General features: G+C 59.3%; 1 protein-coding gene across 1 annotated transcript in view; it reads left to right on the plus strand.

The window, feature by feature from the left end:
* Positions 1-25,888, plus strand: part of smg9 (SMG9 nonsense mediated mRNA decay factor) — an 80,975-nt gene that overhangs the window by 21,963 nt on the left and 33,124 nt on the right. The window contains exons 5-6 of the mRNA XM_059957415.1: positions 22,645-22,756; positions 23,702-23,797. Coding sequence (XP_059813398.1) covers positions 22,645-22,756; positions 23,702-23,797 — 208 coding nt within the window. The remainder of the gene's footprint in view (positions 1-22,644; positions 22,757-23,701; positions 23,798-25,888) is intronic.

Consider the following 25,888-nt stretch of genomic DNA (forward strand, 5'->3'; position numbering starts at 1 on the left):
CCCCTACACCCCTCCTGTCTGTGACCCTCTCCGTTCCCTACACCCATCCTGTCTCTGACCTTCTCCATCCCCTACACCCCTCCTGTCTCTGATCCACTCTCTGTCCCCTACACCCCACCTGTCTCTGCGACCCTCTCCGTCCACTACACCACTCCTGTCTCTGACCCTCTCTCCATCCCCTACACCGCTCCTTTCTGTGACCCTCTCCATCCCCTACACCCCTCCTGTCTCTGACCCTCTCCATCCCCTAAACCCCTCCTATCTGTGACCCTCTCTCCGTCCCCTACACCCCTCCTGTCTCTGACCCTCTCTTCGTCCCCTACACCTCTCCTGTCTCTGTGAACCCCTCCGTCCCCTACACTCCTATCCATGACCCTCTCCATTCCCTCCACCCCTCCTTTCTGTGACCCTCTCCATTCCCTACACCCCTCCTGTCTCTGTCCGTCTCTATCCCCTACACCCCTCCTGTCTCTGACCCTCTCCGTCCCCTACAACCCTCCTTCTGTGACCCTCTCCATCCCCTACACCCCTCCTGTCTCTGATCCACTCTCCGTCCCCTACACCCCTCCTGTCTCTGACCCTCTCCATCCCCTACACACCTCCTTTCTCTAACCCTCTCCATCCCCTACACCCCTCCTGTCTCTGACCCTCTCCATCCCCTACACTCCTCCAGTCTGTGACCCTCTCCATCCCCTACACCCCTCCTGTCTCTGACCCTATCCATCCCCTACACCCCTCCTGTCTCTGACCCTCTTCATCCCCTACACCCCTCCTGTCTCTGTGCCCCTCTCCGTCCCCTACACCCCTCCTGTCTGTGACCCTCTCTCCATCTCCTACACCCGTCCTCTCTCTGTGTCACTCTCCATTCCCTACACGCCCCCTTTCTCTGACCCTCTCCATCCCCTACACCCCTCCTGTCTCTGACCCTCTCCATCCCCTACACACCTCCTTTCTCTAACCCTCTCCATCCCCTACACCCATCTTGTCTCTGACCCTCTCCATCCCCTACACTCCTCCAGTCTGTGACCCTCTCCATCCCCTACAACCCTCCTGTCTCTGACCCTATCCATCCCCTACACCCCTCCTGTCTCTGACCCTCTTCATCCCCTACACCCCTCCTGTCTCTGTGCCCCTCTCCGTCCCCTACACCCCTCCTGTCTGTGACCCTCTCTCCATCTCCTACACCCCTCCTGTCTCTGTGACCCTCTCCATTCCCTACACGCCCCCTTTCTCTGACCCTCTCCATCCCCTACACCCCTCCTTTCTGTGATCCTCTCCATCCCCTACACCCCGCCTGTCTCTGATCCAGTCTCCGTCCCCTACACCCCTCCTGTCTGTGACCCTCTCCATCCCCTACACCCCTCCTGTCTGTGACCCTCTCTCCATCTCCTACACCCGTCCTCTCTCTGTGACACTCTCCATTCCCTACACGCCCCCTTTCTCTGACCCTCTCCATCCCCTACACCCCTCCTGTCTCTGACCCTCTCCATCCCCTACACACCTCCTTTCTCTAACCCTCTCCATCCCCTACACCCATCTTGTCTCTGACCCTCTCCATCCCCTACACTCCTCCAGTCTGTGACCCTCTCCATCCCCTACAACCCTCCTGTCTCTGACCCTATCCATCCCCTACACCCCTCCTGTCTCTGACCCTCTTCATCCCCTACACCCCTCCTGTCTCTGACCCTCTTCATCCCCTACACCCCTCCTGTCTCTGTGCCCCTCTCCGTCCCCTACACCCCTCCTGTCTGTGACCCTCTCTCCATCTCCTACACCCCTCCTGTCTCTGTGACCCTCTCCATTCCCTACACGCCCCCTTTCTCTGACCCTCTCCATCCCCTACACCCCTCCTGTCTCTGATCCACTCTCCGTCCCCGACACCCATCCTGTTTCTGTGACCCTCTCCGTCCCCTACACCCCTCCTGTCTCTGACCCTCTCTCCATCCCCTACACCCCTCCTGTCTCTGTGACCCTCTCCGTCCCCTTCACCCCTCCTGTCTGTGACCCTCTTCGTCCCCTAAACCCCTCCTGTCTGTGACCCTCTCTCCATCTCCTACACCCCTCCTGTCTCTGAGACCCTCTCCATTCCCTACACGCCCCCTTTCTCTGACCCTCTCCATCCCCTACACCCCTCCTTTCTGTGATCCTCTCCATCCCCTACACCCCGCCTGTCTCTGATCCAGTCTCCGTCCCCTACACCCCTCCTGTCTGTGACCCTCTCCATCCCCTACACCCCTCCTTTCTGTGATCCTCTCCATCCCCTACACCCCACCTGTCTCTGATCCAGTCTCCATCCCCTACACCCCTCCTGTCTCTGACCCTATCCATCCCCTACACCCCTCCTGTCTCTGACCCTCTTCATCCCCTACACCCCTCCTGTCTCTGTGCCCCTCTCCATCCCCTACACCCCTCCTGTCTGTGACCCTCTCTCCATCTCCTACACCCCTCCTGTCTCTGTGACCCTCTCCATTCCCTACACGCCCCCTTTCTCTGACCCTCTCCATCCCCTACACCCCTCCTTTCTGTGACCCTCTCCATCCGCTACACCCCTCCTGCCTCTGATCCACTCTCCGTCCCCTACACCCCTCCTGTCTGTGACCCTCTCCATCCCCTACACCCCTCCTGTGTGTGACCCTCTCCATCCCCTACACCCCTCCTGTCTGTGACCCTCTCCATCCCCTACACCCCTCCTGTCTCTGACCCTCTCCATCCCCTACACCCCTCCTGTCTGTGACCCTCTCCATCCCCTACACCCCTCCTGTTTCTGACCCTCCCTCCATCCCCTACACCCCTCCTTCTGTGACCCTCTCCATCCCCTACACCGCTCTTGTCTTTGATCCACTCTCCATCCCTACACCCCTGTTGTCTGTGACCCTCTCCATCCCCTACACCCCTCCTGTCTCTGATCCACTCTCCGTCCCCTACACCCCTCCTGTCTCTGATCCACTTTCCGTCCCCTACACCCCTCCTGTCTCTGATCCACTCCATCCCCTATACCCCTCCTGTCTGTGACCCTCTCCATCCCCTACACTCCTCCTTTCTCTAACCCTCTCCAACCCCTACACCCCTCCTGTCTGTGACCCTCTCCGTTCCCTACACCCAAACTGTCTCTGACCCTCTCCATCCCCTACACCCCTCCTGTCTCTGTGACCCTCTCCGTCCCCTTCACCCCTCCTGTCTGTGACCCTCTTCGTCCCCTAAACCCCTCCTGTCTGTGACCCTCTTCATCCCCTATACCCCTCCTCTGATCCACTCCATCCCCTTCACCCCTCCTTTCTGTGACCCTCTCCATCCCCTAAACCCCTCCTGTCTGTGACCCTCTCCATTCCCTACAACCCTCCAGTCCGTGACCCTCTCCATCCCCTATACCCCTCCTGTCTGTGACCCTCTCCATCCCCTACACCCCTCCTTTCTCTAACCCTCTCCAACCCCTACATCCCTCCTGTCTGTGACCCTCTCCGTTCCCTACACCCATCCTGTCTCTGACCTTCTCCATCCCCTACACCCCTCCTGTCTCTGATCCACTCTCTGTCCCCTACACCCCACCTGTCTCTGCGACCCTCTCCGTCCCCTACACCACTCCTGTCTCTGACCCTCTCTCCATCCCCTACACCCCTCCTGTCTCTGTGACCCTCTCCGTCCCCTTCACCCCTCCTGTCTGTGACCCTCTTCGTCCCCTACACCCCTCCTGTCTGTGACCCTCTTCATCCCCTACACCCCTCCTTTCTCTGACCCTCTCCATCCCCTACACCCCTGGTGTCTCTGACCCTCTCCGTCCCCTACACCCCTCCTGTTTGTGACCCTCTCTCCATACCCTACACCCCTCCTGTATGTGACCCTCTCCGTCCCCAACACCCCTCCTTCTGTGACTCCCTCTCCATCCCCTACTCCACTTCTGTCTGTGTCCCTCTCCATCCCCTGCACCCCTCCAGTCTGACCCTCTCTATCCCCGATACCACTCCTGTCTGTGACCCTCTCCATCCCCTATACCACTCCTGTCTCTGACCCTCTCTCCATCCCCTACACCCCTCCTGTCTGTGACCCTCTCTCCGTCCCCTGCACCCCTCCTTTCTGTGACCCTCTCCATCCCCTATACCACTCCTGTCTCTGATCCACTCCGTCCCCTACACCCCTCCTGTCTCTGATCCACTGTACATCCCCTACACCCCTCCTGTCTCTGTGACCCTATTCGTCCCCTACTCCACTTCTGTCTGTGTCCCTCTCCATCCCCTGCACCCCTCCAGTCTGACCCTCTCTATCTCCGATACCACTCCTGTCTATGACCCTCTCCATTCCCTACACCCATCCTGTCTCTGTGACCCTATTCGTCCCCTACACCCCTCCTGTCTCTGACCCTCTCTCCATCCCCTACAACCCTCCTGTCTCTGTGACCCTATCCATCCCCTACACCCCTCCTGTCTCTGACCCTCTTCATCCCCTACACCCCTCCTGTCTCTGTGCCCCTCTCCGTCCCCTACACCCCTCCTGTCTGTGACCCTCTCTCCATCTCCTACACCCCTCCTGTCTCTGTGACCCTCTCCATTCCCTACACGCCCCGTTTCTCTGACCCTCTCCATCCCCTACACCCCTCCTGTCTCTGATCCACTCTCCGTCCCCGACACCCATCCTGTTTCTGTGACCCTCTCCGTCCCCTACACCCCTCCTGTCTCTGACCCTCTCTCCATCCCCTACACCCCTCCTGTCTCTGTGACCCTCTCCGTCCCCTTCACCCCTCCTGTCTGTGACCCTCTTCGTCCCCTAAACCCCTCCTGTCTGTGACCCTCTCTCCATCTCCTACACCCCTCCTGTCTCTGAGACCCTCTCCATTCCCTACACGCCCCCTTTCTCTGACCCTCTCCATCCCCTAAACCCCTCCTGTCTGTGACCCTCTCTCCATCTCCTACACCCCTCCTGTCTCTGAGACCCTCTCCATTCCCTACACGCCCCCTTTCTCTGACCCTCTCCATCCCCTACACCCCTCCTTTCTGTGATCCTCTCCATCCCCTACACCCCACCTGTCTCTGATCCAGTCTCCGTCCCCTACACCCCTCCTGTCTGTGACCCTCTCCATCCCCTACACCCCTCCTTTCTGTGATCCTCTCCATCCCCTACACCCCACCTGTCTCTGATCCAGTCTCCATCCCCTACACCCCTCCTGTCTCTGACCCTATCCATCCCCTACACCCCTCCTGTCTCTGACCCTCTTCATCCCCTACACCCCTCCTGTCTCTGTGCCCCTCTCCATCTCCTACACCCCTCCTGTCTCTGTGACCCTCTCCATTCCCTACACGCCCCCTTTCTCTGACCCTCTCCATCCCCTACACCCCTCCTTTCTGTGACCCTCTCCATCCGCTACACCCCTCCTGCCTCTGATCCACTCTCCGTCCCCTACACCCCTCCTGTCTGTGACCCTCTCCATCCCCTACACCCCTCCTGTCTGTGACCCTCTCCATCCCCTACACCCCTCCTGTCTGTGACCCTCTCCATCCCCTACACCCCTCCTGTCTCTGACCCTCTCCATCCCCTACACCCCTCCTGTCTGTGACCCTCTCCATCCCCTACACCCCTCCTGTTTCTGACCCTCCCTCCATCCCCTACACCCCTCCTTCTGTGAACCTCTCCATCCCCTACACCGCTCTTGTCTTTGATCCACTCTCCATCCCTACACCCCTGTTGTCTGTGACCCTCTCCATCCCCTACACCCCTCCTGTCTCTGATCCACTCTCCGTCCCCTACACCCCTCCTGTCTCTGATCCACTTTCCGTCCCCTACACCCCTCCTGTCTCTGATCCACTCCATCCCCTACACCCCACCTTTCTGTGACCCTCTCCATCCCCTATACCCCTCCTGTCTGTGACCCTCTCCATCCCCTACCCTCCTCCTTTCTCTAACCCTCTCCATCCCCTACACCCCTCCTGTCTGTGACCCTCTCCGTTCCCTACACCCAAACTGTCTCTGACCCTCTCCATCCCCTACACCCCTCCTGTCTCTGTGACCCTCTCCGTCCCCTTCACCCCTCCTGTCTGTGACCCTCTTCGTCCCCTAAACCCCTCCTGTCTGTGACCCTCTTCATCTCCTATACCCCTCCTCTGATCCACTCCATCCCCTACACCCCTCCTTTCTGTGACCCTCTCCATCCCCTAAACCCCTCCTGTCTGTGACCCTCTCCATTCCCTACAACCCTCCAGTCCGTGACCCTCTCCATCCCCTATACCCCTCCTGTCTGTGACCCTCTCCATCCCCTACACCCCTCCTTTCTCTAACCCTCTCCAACCCCTACACCCCTCCTGTCTGTGACCCTCTCCGTTCCCTACACCCATCCTGTCTCTGACCTTCTCCATCCCCTACACCCCTCCTGTCTCTGATCCACTCTCTGTCCCCTACACCCCACCTGTCTCTGCGACCCTCTCCGTCCCCTACACCACTCCTGTCTCTGACCCTCTCTCCATCCCCTACACCCCTCCTGTCTCTGTGACCCTCTCCGTCCCCTTCACCCCTCCTGTCTGTGACCCTCTTCGTCCCCTACACCCCTCCTGTCTGTGACCCTCTTCATCCCCTACACCCCTCCTTTCTCTGACCCTCTCCATCCCCTACACCCCTGGTGTCTCTGATCCTCTCCGTCCCCTACACCCCTCCTGTCTGTGACCCTCTCTCCATACCCTACACCCCTCCTGTATGTGACCCTCTCCGTCCCCAACACCCCTCCTTCTGTGACTCCCTCTCCATCCCCTACTCCACTTCTGTCTGTGTCCCTCTCCATCCCCTGCACCCCTCCAGTCTGACCCTCTCTATCCCCGATACCACTCCTGTCTGTGACCCTCTCCATCCCCTATACCTCTCCTGTCTCTGACCCTCTCTCCATCCCCTACACCCCTCCTGTCTGTGACCCTCTCTCCGTCCCCTGCACCCCTCCTTTCTGTGACACTCTCCATCCCCTATACCACTCCTGTCTCTGATCCACTCCGTCCCCTACACCCCTCCTGTCTCTGTGACCCTATTCGTCCCCTACTCTACTTCTGTCTGTGTCCCTCTCCATCCCCTGCACCCCTCCAGTCTGACCCTCTCTATCTCCGATACCACTCCTGTCTATGACCCTCTCCATTCCCTACACCCATCCTGTCTCTGTGACCCTATTCGTCCCCTACACCCCTCCTGTCTCTGACCCTCTCTCCATCCCCTACAACTCTCCTGTCTCTGTGACCCTATCCATCCCCTACACCCCTCCTGTCTCTGACCCTCTTCATCCCCTACACCCCTCCTGTCTCTGTGCCCCTCTCCGTCCCCTACACCCCTCCTGTCTGTGACCCTCTCTCCATCTCCTACACCCCTCCTGTCTCTGTGACCCTCTCCATTCCCTACACGCCCCCTTTCTCTGACCCTCTCCATCCCCTACACCCCTCCTGTCTCTGATCCACTCTCCGTCCCCGACACCCATCCTGTTTCTGTGACCCTCTCCGTCCCCTACACCCCTCCTGTCTCTGACCCTCTCTCCATCCCCTACACCCCTCCTGTCTCTGTGACCCTCTCCGTCCCCTTCACCCCTCCTGTCTGTGACCCTCTTCGTCCCCTAAACCCCTCCTGTCTGTGACCCTCTCTCCATCTCCTACACCCCTCCTGTCTCTGAGACCCTCTCCATTCCCTACACGCCCCCTTTCTCTGACCCTCTCCATCCCCTACACCCCTCCTTTCTGTGATCCTCTCCATCCCCTACACCCCACCTGTCTCTGATCCAGTCTCCATCCCCTACACCCCTCCTGTCTCTGACCCTATCCATCCCCTACACCACTCCTGTCTCTGACCCTCTTCATCCCCTACACCCCTCCTGTCTCTGTGCCCCTCTCCGTCCCCTACACCCCTCCTGTCTGTGACCCTCTCTCCATCTCCTACACCCCTCCTGTCTCTGAGAACCTCTCCATTCCCTACACGCCCCCTTTCTCTGACCCTCTCCATCCCCTACACCCCTCCTTTCTGTGACCCTCTCCATCCGCTACACCCCTCCTGCCTCTGATCCACTCCATCCCCTACACCACTCCTGTCTGTGACCCTCTCCATCCCCTACACCCCTCCTGTTTCTGACCCTCCCTCCATCCCCTACACCCCTCCTTCTGTGACCCTCTCCATCCCCTTCACCGCTCTTGTCTTTGATCCACTCTCCATCCCTACACCCCTGTTGTCTGTGACCCTCTCCATCCCCTACACCCCTCCTGTCTGTGACCCTCTCCATCCCTTATACCCCTCCTGTCTCTGATCCACTCCATCCCCTACACCCCTCCTTTCTGTGACCCTCTCCATCCCCTAAACCCCACCTGTCTGTGACCCTCTCCATTCCCTACAACCCTCCAGTCTGTGACCCTCTCTATCCCCTGTACCCCTCCTGTCTGTGACTGTGTCCATCCCCTATACCCCTCCTTTCTCTGACCCTCTCCATCCCCTACACCCCTCCTGTCTGTGACCCTCTCCATCCCCTACACCCATCCTGTCTCTGACCCTCTCCATTCCCTACAACCCTCCAGTCTGTGACCCTCTCCATCCCCTGTACCCCTCCTGTCTGTGACTCTGTCCATCCCCTATACCCCTCCTGTCTCTGACCCTCTCCATTCCCTACACCTTTCCTGTTTCTGACCCACTCCATCCCCTTCACCGCTCCTTTCTGTGACCTTCTCCATTCCCTACACTCCTCCTGTCTCTGACCCTCACTCCATCCCCTAGACCCCTCCTGTCTCTGTGACCCTCTCGGTCCCCTACAACCCTCCTTCTGTGACCCTCTCCATCCCCTACACCCCTCCTGTCTCTGATCCACTCTCCGTCCCCTACACCCCTCCTGTCTCTGATCCACTTTCCGTCCCCTACACCCCTCCTGTCTCTGATCCACTCCATCCCCTACACCCCACCTTTCTGTGACCCTCTCCATCCCCTATACCCCTCCTGTCTGTGACCCTCTCCATCCCCTACACCCCTCCTTTCTCTAACCCTCTCCAACCCCTACACCCCTCCTGTCTGTGACCCTCTCCGTTCCCTACACCCATCCTGTCTCTGACCTTCTCCGTCCCCTACACCCCTCCTGTCTCTGATCCACTCTCCGTCCCCTACACCCCACCTGTCTCTGCGACCCTCTCCGTCCCCTACACCACTCCTGTCTCTGACCCTCTCTCCATCCCCTACACCCCTCCTGTCTCTGTGACCCTCTCCGTCCCCTTCACCCCTCCTGTCTGTGACCCTCTTCGTCCCCTACACCCCTTCTGTCTCTGACCGTCTCCGTCCCCTACACCCCTCCTGTCTGTGACCCTCTCTCCATACCCTACACCCCTCCTGTATGTGACCCTCTCCGTCCCCAACACCCCTCCTTCTGTGACCCCCTCTCCATCCCCTACTCCACTTCTGTCTGTGTCCCTCTCCATCCCCTGCACCCCTCCAGTCTGACCCTCTCTATCCCCGATACCACTCCTGTCTGTGACCCTCTCCATCCCCTATACCTCTCCTGTCTCTGACCCTCTCTCCATCCCCTACACCCCTCCTGTCTGTGACCCTCTCTCCGTCCCCTGCACCCCTCCTTTCTGTGACCCTCTCCATCCCCTATACCACTCCTGTCTCTGATCCACTCCGTCCCCTACACCCCTCCTGTCTCTGATCCACTGTACATCCCCTACACCCCTCCTGTCTCTGTGACCCTATTCGTCCCCTACTCCACTTCTGTCTGTGTCCCTCTCCATCCCCTACACCCCTCCTATCTCTGACCCTCTCTATCACCGATACCACTCCTGTCTATGACCCTCTCCATTCCCTACACCCATCCTGTCTCTGTGACCCTCTCTGTCCCCTACACCCCTCCTGTCTCTGACCCTCTCTCCATCCCCTACACCCCTCCTGTCTGTGACCCTCTCTCCGTCCCCTACACCCCTCCTTTCTCTGACCCTCTCCATCCCCTACACCCCTCCTGTCTCTGACCTTCTCTCCATCCCCGATACCCCTCATGTCTGTGACACTCTCCATCCCCTATACCCCTCCTGTCACTGACACTCTCTCCATCCCCTACACCCCTCCTGTCTGTGACCCTCTCCATTCCCTACACCTTTCCTGTTTCTGACCCACTCCATCCCCTTCACCGCTCCTTTCTGTGACCTTCTCCATTCCCTACACTCCTCCTGTCTCTGACCCTCACTCCATCCCCTAGACCCCTCCTGTCTCTGTGACCCTCTCGGTCCCCTACAACCCTCCTTCTGTGACCCTCTCCATCCCCTACACCCCTCCTGTCTCTGATCCACTTTCCGTCCCCTACACCCCTCCTGTCTCTGATCCACTCCATCCCCTACACCCCACCTTTCTGTGACCCTCTCCATCCCCTATACCCCTCCTGTCTGTGACCCTCTCCATCCCCTACACTCCTTTCTCTAACCCTCTCCATCCCCTACACCCCTCCTGTCTGTGACCCTCTCCGTTCCCTACACCCAAACTGTCTCTGACCCTCTCCATCCCCTACACCCCTCCTGTCTCTCTGACCCTCTCCGTCCCCTTCACCCCTCCTGTCTGTGACCCTCTTCGTCCCCTAAACCCCTCCTGTCTGTGACCCTCTTCATCCCCTATACCCCTCCTTTCTCTGATCCACTCCATCCCCTACACCCCTCCTTTCTGTGACCCTCTCCATCCCCTAAACCCCTCCTGTCTGTGTCCCTCTCCATTCCCTACAACCCTCCAGTCCGTGACCCTCTCCATCCCCTATACCCCTCCTGTCTGTGACCCTCTCCATCCCCTACACCCCTCCTTTCTCTAACCCTCTCCAACCCCTACACCCCTCCTGTCTGTGACCCTCTCCGTTCCCTACACCCATCCTGTCTCTGACCTTCTCCGTCCCCTACACCCCTCCTGTCTCTGATCCACTCTCCGTCCCCTACACCCCACCTGTCTCTGCGACCCTCTCCGTCCCCTACACCACTCCTGTCTCTGACCCTCTCTCCATCCCCTACACCCCTCCTGTCTCTGTGACCCTCTCCGTCCCCTTCACCCCTCCTGTCTGTGACCCTCTTCGTCCCCTACACCCCTTCTGTCTGTGACCCTCTTCATCCCCTACACCCCTCCTTTCTCTGACCCTCTCCATCCCCTACACCCCTGGTGTCTCTGACCGTCTCCGTCCCCTACACCCCTCCTGTCTGTGACCCTCTCTCCATACCCTACACCCCTCCTGTATGTGACCCTCTCCGTCCCCAACACCCCTCCTTCTGTGACCCCCTCTCCATCCCCTACTCCACTTCTGTCTGTGTCCCTCTCCATCCCCTGCACCCCTCCAGTCTGACCCTCTCTATCCCCGATACCACTCCTGTCTGTGACCCTCTCCATCCCCTATACCTCTCCTGTCTCTGACCCTCTCTCCATCCCCTACACCCCTCCTGTCTGTGACCCTCTCTCCGTCCCCTGCACCCCTCCTTTCTGTGACCCTCTCCATCCCCTATACCACTCCTGTCTCTGATCCACTCCGTCCCCTACACCCCTCCTGTCTCTGATCCACTGTACATCCCCTACACCCCTCCTGTCTCTGTGACCCTATTCGTCCCCTACTCCACTTCTGTCTGTGTCCCTCTCCATCCCCTGCACCCCTCCAGTCTGACCCTCTCTATCTCCGATACCACTCCTGTCTATGACCCTCTCCATTCCCTACACCCATCCTGTCTCTGTGACCCTATTCGTCCCCTACACCCCTCCTGTCTCTGACCCTCTCTCCATCCCCTACAACTCTCCTGTCTCTGTGACCCTATCCATCCCCTACACCCCTCCTGTCTCTGACCCTCTTCATCCCCTACACCCCTCCTGTCTCTGTGCCCCTCTCCGTCCCCTACACCCCTCCTGTCTGTGACCCTCTCTCCATCTCCTACACCCCTCCTGTCTCTGTGACCCTCTCCATTCCCTACACGCCCCCTTTCTCTGACCCTCTCCATCCCCTACACCCCTCCTGTCTCTGATCCACTCTCCGTCCCCGACACCCATCCTGTTTCTGTGACCCTCTCCGTCCCCTACACCCCTCCTGTCTCTGACCCTCTCTCCATCCCCTACACCCCTCCTGTCTCTGTGACCCTCTCCGTCCCCTTCACCCCTCCTGTCTGTGACCCTCTTCGTCCCCTAAACCCCTCCTGTCTGTGACCCTCTCTCCATCTCCTACACCCCTCCTGTCTCTGAGACCCTCTCCATTCCCTACACGCCCCCTTTCTCTGACCCTCTCCATCCCCTACACCCCTCCTTTCTGTGATCCTCTCCATCCCCTACACCCCACCTGTCTCTGATCCAGTCTCCATCCCCTACACCCCTCCTGTCTCTGACCCTATCCATCCCCTACACCACTCCTGTCTCTGACCCTCTTCATCCCCTACACCCCTCCTGTCTCTGTGCCCCTCTCCGTCCCCTACACCCCTCCTGTCTGTGACCCTCTCTCCATCTCCTACACCCCTCCTGTCTCTGAGAACCTCTCCATTCCCTACACGCCCCCTTTCTCTGACCCTCTCCATCCCCTACACCCCTCCTTTCTGTGACCCTCTCCATCCGCTACACCCCTCCTGCCTCTGATCCACTCCATCCCCTACACCACTCCTGTCTGTGACCCTCTCCATCCCCTACACCCCTCCTGTTTCTGACCCTCCCTCCATCCCCTACACCCCTCCTTCTGTGACCCTCTCCATCCCCTACACCGCTCTTGTCTTTGATCCACTCTCCATCCCTACACCCCTGTTGTCTGTGACCCTCTCCATCCCCTACACCCCTCCTGTCTGTGACCCTCTCCATCCCTTATACCCCTCCTGTCTCTGATCCACTCCATCCCCTACACCCCTCCTTTCTGTGACCCTCTCCATCCCCTAAACCCCACCTGTCTGTGACCCTCTCCATTCCCTACAACCCTCCAGTCTGTGACCCTCTCTATCCCCTGTACCCCTCCTGTCTGTGACTGTGTCCATCCCCTATACCCCTCCTTTCTCTGACCCTCTCCATCCCCTACACCCCTCCTGTCTGTGACCCTCTCCATCACCTACACCCATCCTGTCTCTGACCCTCTCCATTCCCTACAACCCTCCAGTCTGTGACCCTCTCCATCCCCTGTACCCCTCCTGTCTGTGACTCTGTCCATCCCCTATACCCCTCCTGTCTCTGACCCTCTCCATTCCCTACACCTTTCCTGTTTCTGACCCACTCCATCCCCTTCACCGCTCCTTTCTGTGACCTTCTCCATTCCCTACACTCCTCCTGTCTCTGACCCTCACTCCATCCCCTAGACCCCTCCTGTCTCTGTGACCCTCTCGGTCCCCTACAACCCTCCTTCTGTGACCCTCTCCATCCCCTACACCCCTCCTGTCTCTGATCCACTCTCCGTCCCCTACACCCCTCCTGTCTCTGATCCACTTTCCGTCCCCTACACCCCTCCTGTCTCTGATCCACTCCATCCCCTACACCCCACCTTTCTGTGACCCTCTCCATCCCCTATACCCCTCCTGTCTGTGACCCTCTCCATCCCCTACACCCCTCCTTTCTCTAACCCTCTCCAACCCCTACACCCCTCCTGTCTGTGACCCTCTCCGTTCCCTACACCCATCCTGTCTCTGACCTTCTCCGTCCCCTACACCCCTCCTGTCTCTGATCCACTCTCCGTCCCCTACACCCCACCTGTCTCTGCGACCCTCTCCGTCCCCTACACCACTCCTGTCTCTGACCCTCTCTCCATCCCCTACACCCCTCCTGTCTCTGTGACCCTCTCCGTCCCCTTCACCCCTCCTGTCTGTGACCCTCTTCGTCCCCTACACCCCTTCTGTCTCTGACCGTCTCCGTCCCCTACACCCCTCCTGTCTGTGACCCTCTCTCCATACCCTACACCCCTCCTGTATGTGACCCTCTCCGTCCCCAACACCCCTCCTTCTGTGACCCCCTCTCCATCCCCTACTCCACTTCTGTCTGTGTCCCTCTCCATCCCCTGCACCCCTCCAGTCTGACCCTCTCTATCCCCGATACCACTCCTGTCTGTGACCCTCTCCATCCCCTATACCTCTCCTGTCTCTGACCCTCTCTCCATCCCCTACACCCCTCCTGTCTGTGACCCTCTCTCCGTCCCCTGCACCCCTCCTTTCTGTGACCCTCTCCATCCCCTATACCACTCCTGTCTCTGATCCACTCCGTCCCCTACACCCCTCCTGTCTCTGATCCACTGTACATCCCCTACACCCCTCCTGTCTGTGACCCTCTCTCCGTCCCCTACACCCCTCCTTTCTCTGACCCTCTCCATCCCCTACACCCCTCCTGTCTCTGACCTTCTCTCCATCCCCGATACCCCTCATGTCTGTGACACTCTCCATCCCCTATACCCCTCCTGTCACTGACACTCTCTCCATCCCCTACACCCCTCCTGTCTGTGACCCTCTCCATTCCCTACACCTTTCCTGTTTCTGACCCACTCCATCCCCTTCACCGCTCCTTTCTGTGACCTTCTCCATTCCCTACACTCCTCCTGTCTCTGACCCTCACTCCATCCCCTAGACCCCTCCTGTCTCTGTGACCCTCTCGGTCCCCTACAACCCTCCTTCTGTGACCCTCTCCATCCCCTACACCCCTCCTGTCTCTGATCCACTCTCCGTCCCCTACACCCCTCCTGTCTCTGATCCACTTTCCGTCCCCTACACCCCTCCTGTCTCTGATCCACTCCATCCCCTACACCCCACCTTTCTGTGACCCTCTCCATCCCCTATACCCCTCCTGTCTGTGACCCTCTCCATCCCCTACACTCCTTTCTCTAACCCTCTCCATCCCCTACACCCCTCCTGTCTGTGACCCTCTCCGTTCCCTACACCCAAACTGTCTCTGACCCTCTCCATCCCCTACACCCCTCCTGTCTCTCTGACCCTCTCCGTCCCCTTCACCCCTCCTGTCTGTGACCCTCTTCGTCCCCTAAACCCCTCCTGTCTGTGACCCTCTTCATCCCCTTTACCCCTCCTTTCTCTGATCCACTCCATCCCCTACACCCCTCCTTTCTGTGACCCTCTCCATCCCCTAAACCCCTCCTGTCTGTGTCCCTCTCCATTCCCTACAACCCTCCAGTCCGTGACCCTCTCCATCCCCTATACCCCTCCTGTCTGTGACCCTCTCCATCCCCTACACCCCTCCTTTCTCTAACCCTCTCCAACCCCTACACCCCTCCTGTCTGTGACCCTCTCCGTTCCCTACACCCATCCTGTCTCTGACCTTCTCCGTCCCCTACACCCCTCCTGTCTCTGATCCACTCTCCGTCCCCTACACCCCACCTGTCTCTGCGACCCTCTCCGTCCCCTACACCACTCCTGTCTCTGACCCTCTCTCCATCCCCTACACCCCTCCTGTCTCTGTGACCCTCTCCGTCCCCTTCACCCCTCCTGTCTGTGATCCTCTTCGTCCCCTACACCCCTTCTGTCTGTGACCCTCTTCATCCCCTACACCCCTCCTTTCTCTGACCCTCTCCATCCCCTACACCCCTGGTGTCTCTGACCGTCTCCGTCCCCTACACCCCTCCTGTCTGTGACCCTCTCTCCATACCCTACACCCCTCCTGTATGTGACCCTCTCCGTCCCCAACACCCCTCCTTCTGTGACCCCCTCTCCATCCCCTACTCCACTTCTGTCTGTGTCCCTCTCCATCCCCTGCACCCCTCCAGTCTGACCCTCTCTATCCCCGATACCACTCCTGTCTGTGACCCTCTCCATCCCCTATACCTCTCCTGTCTCTGACCCTCTCTCCATCCCCTACACCCCTCCTGTCTGTGACCCTCTCTCCGTCCCCTGCACCCCTCCTTTCTGTGACCCTCTCCATCCCCTATACCACTCCTGTCTCTGATCCACTCCGTCCCCTACACCCCTCCTGTCTCTGATCCACTGTACATCCCCTACACCCCTCCTGTCTCTGTGACCCTATTCGTCCCCTACTCCACTTCTGTCTGTGTCCCTCTCCATCCCCTGCACCCCTCCAGTCTGACCCTCTCTATCTCCGATACCACTCCTGTCTATGACCCTCTCCATTCCCTACACCCATCCTGTCTCTGTGACCCTATTCGTCCCCTACACCCCTCCTGTCTCTGACCCTCTCTCCATCCCCTACAACCCTCCTGTCTCTGTGAACCTCTCCGTCCCCTTCACCCCTCCTGTCTGTGACCCCCTCCGTCCCCTACACCCCTCCTGCCTCTGATCCACTCTCCGTCCCCTACACCCCTCCTGTCTTTGATCCACTCTCCGTCCACTACCCCCTCCTGTCTGTGACCCTCTCCGTCCCCTACCCCCCTCCTGTCTGTGACCCTCTCCGTCCCCAACACCCCTCCTTCTGTGACCCCCTCTCCATCCCCTACTCCACTTCTGTCTGTGTCCCTCTCCATCCCCTGCACCCCCTCCAGTCTGACCCTCTCTATCCCCGATACCACTCCTGTCTATGACCCTCTCCATTCCCTACACCCATCCTGTCTCTGTGACCCTATTCGTCCCCTACACCCCTCCTGTCTCTGACCCTCTCTCCATCCCCTACAACCCTCCTGTCTCTGTGAACCTCTCCGTCCCCTTCACCCCTCCTGTCTGTGACCCCCTCCGTCCCCTACACCCCTCCTGCCTCTGATCCACTCTCCGTCCCCTACACCCCTCCTGTCTTTGATCCACTCTCCGTCCCCTACCCCCCTCCTGTCTGTGACCCTCTCCGTCCCCTACACCCCTCCTGTCTCTGATCCACTGTCCATCCCCTACACCCCTCTGGTCTGTGAACGTCTCCATCCTCTACACCCATCCTGTCTGTAACCCTCTCTGTCCCCTACACCCCTCTTGTCTCTGACCCTCTCCATCCCCTACACCCCTCCTGTCTCTGACCCTATCCATCCCCTACACCCCTCCTGTCTCTGACCCTATCCATCCCCTACACCCCTCCTGTCTCTGACCCTCTCCATCCCCTACACCCCTCCTGTCTCTGTGCCCCTCTCCGTCCCCTACACCCCTCCTGTCTGTGACCCTCTCTCCATCTCCTACACCCCTCCTGTCTCTGTGACCCTCTCCATTCCCTACACGCCCCCTTTCTCTGACCCTCTCCATCCCCTACACCCCTCCTGTCTCTGATCCACTCTCCGTCCCCTACACCCCTCCTGTCTGTGATCCTCTCCATCCCCTACACCCCACCTGTCTCTGATCCACTCTCCGTCCCCTACACCCCTCCTGTCTCTGTGCCCCTCTCCGTCCCCTAAACCCCTCCTGTCTGTGACCCTCTCTCCATCTCCTACACCCCTCCTGTCTCTGTGACCCTCTCCATTCCCTACACGCCCCCTTTCTCTGACCCTCTCCATCCCCTACACCCCTCCTGTCTCTGATCCACTCTCCGTCCCCTACACCCCTCCTGTCTGTGACCCTCTCCATCCCCTACACCCCTCCTGTCTCTGACCCTCTCCATCCCCTACACCCCCCCCCCGTCTCTGACCCTCTCTCCATCCCCTACATCCCTCCTGTCTCTGTGACCCTCTCCATCCCCTACACCCCTCCTGTCACTGACCCTCTCCATCCCCTACACCCCTCCTGTCACTGACCCTCTCCATCCCCTACACCCCTCCTGTCTCTGACCCTCTCCATCCCCTACACCCCTCCTGTCTGTGACCTTCTCCATCCCCTACACCCCTGGTGTCTCTGACCCTCTCCGTCCCCTACACCCCTCCTGTCTGTGACCCTCTCTCCATACCCTACACCCCTCCTGTATGTGACCCTCTCCGTCCCCAACACCCCTCCTTCTGTGACCCCCTCTCCATCCCCTACTCCACTTCTGTCTATGTCCCTCTCCATCCCCTGCACCCCTCCAGTCTGACCCTCTCTATCCCCGATACCACTCCTGTCTGTGACCCTCTCCATCCCCTATACCTCTCCTGTCTCTGACCCTCTCTCCATCCCCTACACCCCTCCTGTCTCTGACCCTCTCTCCATCCCCTACACCCCTCCTGTCTGTGACCCTCTCTCCGTCCCCTGCACCCCTCCTTTCTGTGACCCTCTCCATCCCCTATACCACTACTGTCTCTGATCCACTCCGTCCCCTACACCCCTCCTGTCTCTGATCCACTGTACATCCCCTACACCCCTCCTGTCTCTGTGACCCTATTCGTCCCCTACACCCCTCCTGTCTGTGACCCTCTCTCCATACCCTACACCCATCCTGTCTGTAACCCTCTCTGTCCCCTACACCCCTCTTGTCTCTGACCCTCTCCATCCCCTTCACCCCTCCTGTCTGTGACCCTCTTCGTCCCCTACACCCCTCCCGTCTGTGACCCTCTTCATCCCCTGCACCCCTCTTTTCTCTGACCCTCTCCATCCCCTACACCCCTCCTGTCTGTGACCCTCTCCATTCCCTACACCCATCCTGTCCTGACCCTCTCCATCCCCTACACCCCTCCTGTCTCTGATCCACTCTCCATCCCCTACACCCCTCCTGTCTCTGTGACCCTATTCGTCCCCTACACCCCTCCTGTCTCTGTGAACCTCTCCGTCCCCTTCAGCCCTCCTGTCTGTGACCCCCTCCGTCCCCGACACCCCTCCTGTCTGTGACCCCCTCCGTCCCCTACACCCCTCCTGTCTGTGACCCTCTCTCCATCTCTTACACCCCTCCTGTCTCTGTGACCCTCTCCATTCCCTGCAACCCCCCTTTCTCTAATCCAGTCCCCGTCCCTTACACCCCTCCTGTCTGTGACCCTCTCCATCCCCTACACCCCTCCTGTCTCTGACCCACTCTCCGTCCCCTACACCCCTCCTGTCTCTGACCCTCTTCATCCCCTACACCCCTCCTTCTGTGACCCACTCCGTCCCCTACACCCCTCCTGTCTGTGACCCTCTTCATCCCCTACACCCCTCCTTCTGTGACCCACTCCGTCCCCTACACCCCTCCTGTCTCTGGTCCACTCTCCGTCCCCTACACCCCTCCTGTCTGTGACCCTCTCCGTCCCCTACACCCCTCCTGTCTCTGACCCTCTCCATCCCCTACACTCCTCCTGTCTGTGATCCCCTCCGTCCCCGACACCCCTCCTGTCTGTGACCCCCTCCGTCCCCTACACCCCTCCTGTCTGTGACCCTCTCTCCATCTCTTACACCCCCTCCTGTCTCTGTGACCCTCTCCATTCCCTGCACCCCACCTTTCTCTGATCCAGTCCCCGTCCCCTACACCCCTCCTGTCTGTGACCCTCTCCATCCCCTACACCCCTCCTGTCTCTGACCCACTCTCCGTCCCCTACACCCCTCCTGTCTCTGTGACCCTCTCCGTCCCCTTCACCCCTCCTGTCTGTGACCCTCTTCATCCCCTACACCCCTCCTGTCTGTGACCCTCTCCGTCCCCTACACCCCTCCTGTCTCTGACCCTCTCCATCCCCTACACTCCTCCAGTCTGTGACCCTCTCCATCCCCTACACCCCTCCTGTCTCTGACCCTATCCATCCCCTACACCCCTCCTGTCTCTGACCGTCTTCATCCCCTACACCCCTCCTGTCTCTGTGCCCCTCTCCGTCCCCTACACCCCTCCTGTCTGTGACCCTCTCCATCCCCTACACCCCTCCTGTCTCTGACCCTATCCATCCCCTACACCCCTCCTGTCTCTGACCGTCTTCATCCCCTACACCCCTCCTGTCTCTGTGCCCCTCTCCGTCCCCTACACCCCTCCTGTCTGTGACCCTCTTCATCCCCTACACCCCTCCTGTCTGTGACCTTCTCCATCCCCTACATCCCTCCTGTCTCTGTGACCCTCTCTGTCCCCTACACCCCTCCTGTCTCTGATCCTCTCTCCATCCCCTACACCCCTCCTGTCTGTGACCCTCTCTCCGTCCCCTACACCCCTCCTTTCTCTGACCCTCTCCATCCCCTACACCCCTCCTGTCTCTGACCTTCTCTCCATCCCCTATACCCCTCATGTCTGTGACACTCTCCATCCCCTATACCCCTCCTGTCACTGACACTCTCTCCATCCCCTACACCCCTCCTGTCTGTGACCCTCTCCATCCCTTATACCCCTCCTGTCTGTGACCCTCTCCATCCCCTACACCCCTCCTGTTTCTGACCCTCCCTCCATCCCCTACACCCCTCCTTCTGTGACCCTCTCCATCCCCTACACCCCTCCTGTCTTTGATCCACTCTCCATCCCCTACACCCCTCCTGTTTCTGACCCTCCCTCCATCCCCTACACCCCTCCTTCTGTGACCCTCTCCATCCCCTACACCCCTCCTGTCTTTGATCCACTCTCCATCCCCTACACCCCTGCTGTCTGTGACCCTCTCCATCCCCTACACCCATCCTGTCTATGACCCTCTCCGTCCCCTACACCCCTCCTGTCTGTGACCCTCTCCATCCCCTACTCCACTCCTGTCTGTGACCCTCTCCATCCCCTGCACCCCTCCAGTCTGTGACCCTCTCTGTCCCCGATACCCCTCCTGTCTGTGACCTTCTCCATCCCCTACACCCCTGGTGTCTCTGACCCTCTCCGTCCCCTATACCCCTCCTGTCTGTGACCCTCTCTCCATCCCCTACACCCCTCCTGTATGTGACCCTCTCCGTCCCCAACACCCCTCCTTCTGTGACCCTCTCTCCATCCCCTACTCCACTTCTGTCTGTGACCCTCTCCATCCCCTGCACCCCTCCAGTCTGTGACCCACTCTGTCCCCGATACCCCTCCTGTCTCTGACCCTCTCCATCCCCTGCACCCCTCCTGTCTCTGACCCACTCCATCCCCTACACTCCTCCTGTCTCTGACCCTCTCCATCCCCTGCACCCCTCCTGTCTCTGACCCACTCCATCCCCTACACCCCTCCTGTCTCTGACCCTCTCCATCCCCTGCACCCCTCCTGTCTCTGACCCACTCCATCCCCTACACCCCTCCTGTCTCTGACCCTCTCCATCCCCTGCACCCCTCCTGTCTCTGACCCACTCCATCCCTTACACTCCTCCGGTCTGTCAGAGCCTACACCTCTCCCATCCCTGTGATCTTGTTTTCCTTTCCTACACCCTTCCTGTTTTTGTGACTCGCCCTCCCTTTTCTGCAGCCCTCCTGTATCTGTAATCCTTATAGCTCATATTTTCCTCTTCATCTCTGTCCACCCCATTCAACCTTTACAACTCTCCCCATCTCCCCTTTTGCCCCATGCCCTTCTGCTCCCTACCCTTCCCCTGCTCCCCCTCCCCCACTTCCATTCGGCCTGGAGTTCTCTCTGTTGTACCATTGCCGTTGACCCGCTGGCACCAAACCCTGCTGTTCCTGCCAGGCCCAGCACACTTGGCCGTTGCCTCTGGCTGGCATTCCACAGGCCTGCCAAGATATTCTCACAAACCGCAGCACTCCAGCTTCCTGCTTCTGAAACCTCTCCCCATCTCGGTAACCCCTACCGCCCCTATACTCCTCCCCGTGTAACTGCCCCTGACATCTGCACCTCTCTCCATCTCCGTAACCCCTACCGGCGCCTATACTCCACCCCTTGTAACTGCCCCTGACATCTGCACCTCTCCCCAGCTCGGTAACCCCTTCCGGCCCCTATACTCCACCCCTTGTAACTGCCCCTGACATCTGCACCTCTCCCCATCTCGATAACCCCTACCGGCCCCTATACTCCTCCCCGTGTAACTGCCCCTGACATCTGCACCTCTCCCCATCTCGATAACCCCTACCTGCCCCTATACTCCTCCCCGTGTAACTGCCCCTGACATCTGCACCTCTCTCCATCTCGGTAACTCTTACCGGTCCCTATACTCCTCCCCGTGTAACTGCCCCTGACATCTGCACCTCTCCCCATCTCTGTTCCCCCTACTGGCCCCTATACTCCTCCCTGTGTAACTGCCCTTGTCATCTGCACCTCTCCCCATCTCTGTTCCCCCTACTGGCCCCTATACTCCTCCCTGTGTAACTGACCCTGACATTTGCACCTCTCCCGATCTTGGTAACCCCTACCTGCCCCTATACTCCTCCCCGTGTAACTGCCCCTGACATCTGCGCCTCTCTCCATCTCCGTAACCCCTACAGGCCCCTATTATCCTCCCCATGTAACTGCCCTTGACATCTGCACCGCTCCCCATATCTGTTACCCCTACAGGCCCCTATACTCCTCCCTGTGTAACTGCCGTTGACATCTGCATCTCCCCCCATATCTGTTACCCCTACAGGCCCCTATACTCCTCCCCGTGTAACTGCCCCTGACATCTGCACCTCTCCCCATCTCTGTTACCCCTACAGGCCCCTATACTCCTCCCTGTGTAACTGCCCCTGACATCTGCACCTCTCCCCATCTCTGTTACCCCTACCGGCCCCTATACTCCTCCCCGTGTAACTGCCCCTGGCAACTGCACCTCTCCCCATCTCAGTAACCCCTACCGGCCCCTATACTCCTCCCCTTGTAACTGCACCTGACATCTGCACCTCTCTCCATCTCGGTAACCCCTACCGGCCCCTATACTCCTCCCCGTGTAACTGCCCGACATCTGCACCTCTCCCCATCTCGGGAACCACTACCGGCCCCTATACTCTTCCCGTGTATCTGCCCCTGGCAACTGCACCTCTCCCCATCTCTGTTACCCCTCATTTCCCTTAAACCCCTCCCATTGTTTGTGATCTTCTGTGACCGGCGTGCGGCCAGCACAATCTCGGGCCCCTCGGCTTGCTGACACTCTCCCTCCTCAGGTCGTATGTGTTTCGCTGCCAGACTCAGGAGATGAAGGAGCGTGGGGGGACGCAAACCAGCGGCATTGACTTCTTCGTCACCCAGGAGAGGGTCATCTTCCTGGACACACAGGTGGGATGAGGAGCTCTACAACTGTGTGGGGACATTCTGCACCCTTACTCTTACCCTGCCGAACCCCCCCCTCTCGGCGCCCGCGAAACCCCCCTCTCTGCGCCCGCGAATCCCACCTCGCCGCGCCTGCGAATCCCCCTCTCGCTGCGCCCGCGAAACACCCCTCGCCGCACCCGCGAAACCCCCCTCGCTGCTGCCGCGAACCCCCTTCGCCGTGCCCGCTAAACCCCCCTGGCCGCGCCCGCGAATCCCCCTCTCGCCGCGCTCGCGAAAACCCCCTCTCCGCACCCGCAAAACCCCACCCTCTGCGCCCGCGAATCACCCCCACTGCGCCCGCGAAGCCCCCCTCGCCGCTGCTGCGAACCCCCTCGCCGCGCCCGCGAAACCCCCCTCACACCGCACCCGCGAAACCCCCCCCCTCCGTGCCCGTGAATCACCACCTCCGCGCCCGCGAACCCCCCTCTTCTCCGCGCCCGCGAAAACCCCCTCCCCGGTCCCGCGAACCCCCCTCTCGCTGCGTCAGTGGAACCCCCCCTCTCCGCGCCCGCGAAATCCCACTCTCGCTGCGCCAGTGGAACTCACCCTCTCCGCGCCCGCCAAAACCCCCTCTCGCTGCGCCAGTGGAATCCCCCCCTCCACGCCCGCGAACCCGCCCCCCCCTCGCCCGGCTGAAAACCCACTCTCTCACCCGAACCTCACTTCTCTCTCGCCCTTGTTCCCTCTCTCATCCTACCCAGCACAATCCCTCTGGGTCTATTTCAACCCCTTGTGTCGCCATCCACATTTCCACTCTCTCACCCTCAATCTGCCCTACCCCTCCTTTTCCCAGCACCCGCTCTTTCTCTGCAGCAGGATGTGGAAACAGGGACTGTTCCAGGGAGTGTGTGCTGTGTGGGAGGGGATCAGAGTGTCTTTAACCTAGATTGTCTTTTGTCCCCCTCGCAGCCCATCCTGAGCCCAGCCGTACTCGACCATCTCATCAACAACGACCGAAAGTTACCCCCCGAGTACAACCTGCCACACACCTATGTGGAGATGCAGGTAGGGAGTATGACTGGCCCACGAGGTCCAGGCTCCTTCTGGAACATGACTCCCCAGCTGATTCCCCCCTCCCAGCACATGCACCTTGTGCTTCCCCACCTCACCACCTCTGAAAGCAGTCAGCTCCCCATCTCTGACCCTCACCGTCTACTCCTCCATCTCCCCGTCTCTGTCACTCACCATCTGCTCCTCCATCTCCCCGTCTCTGTCACTCACCGTCTACTCCTCCATCTCCCCGTCTCTGTCACTCACCGTCTGCTCCTCCATCTCCCCGTCTCTGTCCCTCACCGTCTCCTCCTCCATCTCCCCATCTCTGACCCTCACCGTCTACTCCTCCATCTCCCCATCTCTGTCCCTCACCGTCTACTCCTCCATCTCCCCGTCTCTGACCCTCACCGTCTACTCCTCCATCTCCTCCTCCATCTCCCCATCTCTGTCCCTCACCGTCTACTCCTCCATCTCCCCGTCTCTGACCCTCACCGTCTACTCCTCCATCTCCCCGTCTCTGTCCCTCACCGTCTACTCCTCCATCTCCCCGTCTCTGTCCCTCACCGTCTGCTCCTCCATCTCCCCGTCTCTGTCCCTCACTGTCTCCTCCTCCATCTCCCCGTCTCTGACCCTCACCGTCTACTCCTCCATATCCCCGTCTCTGTCCCTCACCGTCTCCTCCTCCATCTCCCCGTCTCTGTCCCTCACCATCTGCTCCTCCATCTCCCCGTCTCTGTCACTCACTGTCTACTCCTCCATCTCCCCGTCTCTGTCCCTCACCATCTGCTCCTCCATCTCCCCGTCTCTGTCCCTCACCATCTGCTCCTCCATCTCCCCGTCTCTGTCACTCACTGTCTACTCCTCCATCTCCCCGTCTCTGTCACTCACCGTCTGCTCCTCCATCTCCCCGTCTCAGACCCTCACTGTCTACTCCTCCATCTCCCCGTCTCTGACCCTCACTGTCTACTCCTCCATCTCCCCGTCTCTGTCACTCACTGTCTACTCCTCCATCTCCCCGTCTCTGTCACTCACCGTCTGCTCCTCCATCTCCCCGTCTCAGACCCTCACCGTCTCCTCCTCCATCTCCCCGTCTCTGTCACTCACCGTCTACTCCTCCATCTCCCCGTCTCTGTCCCTCACCATCTGCTCCTCCATCTCCCCGTCTCTGTCACTCACTGTCTACTCCTCCATCTCCCCGTCTCTGTCCCTCACCATCTGCTCCTCCATCTCCCCGTCTCTGTCACTCACTGTCTACTCCTCCATCTCCCCGTCTCTGTCACTCACCGTCTGCTCCTCCATCTCCCCGTCTCAGACCCTCACCGTCTGCTCCTCCATCTCCCCGTCTCTGACCCTCACCGTCTACTCCTCCATCTCCCCGTCTCTGACCCTCACCGTCTACTCCTCCATCTCCCCGTCTCTGACCCTCACCGTCTACTCCTCCATCTCCCCGTCTCTGTCCCTCACCGTCTGCTCCTCCATCTCCCCGTCTCTGTCCCTCACCGTCTGCTCCTCCATCTCCCCGTCTCTGACCCTCACCGTCTACTCCTCCATCTCTCCGTCTCTGTCACTCACCATCTGCTCCTCCATCTCCCCGTCTCTCACTCACTGTCTTCCTCCCTCATTCAAAGTTCAGAGTAAAGCTTACATCACCATATACCCTGATGTTCTTGTTGGTGAGGGCATTTTCAATGGATCTATGGAATAGTAACCATGCAGAATGAATGAAAGACCGCCCATCTTCGGCACTCAACCAGAGTATGGATTACAATAAGCCTTGCAAATTCAGAAAGAAGGAAATAATAATAGTAAATAACCAGCAATAAATAATGTGAAATTGAGATGAAGGATCCTTGAAAATGAGTCCATAAGTTGTGGGAATATTTCAGAGATGTGACAAGAGAAGTTGAGTGAATTTATCCCCTTTGATTCGGGAGCTTGATGAGGGGTGACCCTGGTGGTGTGAGTCCTGAGGCTCTTGTACCTTCCTGCTGGCAGCTGAACAAAAGAGAGTATGTCCTGTCTGGATAATGGATGCTGCTTTCCTGCGACGGTGTTCCATGTAGATGTGCTCCATGGTGATGGATTGGGCTGTATCCACTACCT

Source organism: Hypanus sabinus, assembly GCF_030144855.1.
Source record: "Hypanus sabinus isolate sHypSab1 chromosome 1 unlocalized genomic scaffold, sHypSab1.hap1 SUPER_1_unloc_12, whole genome shotgun sequence".
NCBI classification, from domain to species: Eukaryota; Metazoa; Chordata; class Chondrichthyes; order Myliobatiformes; family Dasyatidae; genus Hypanus; species Hypanus sabinus.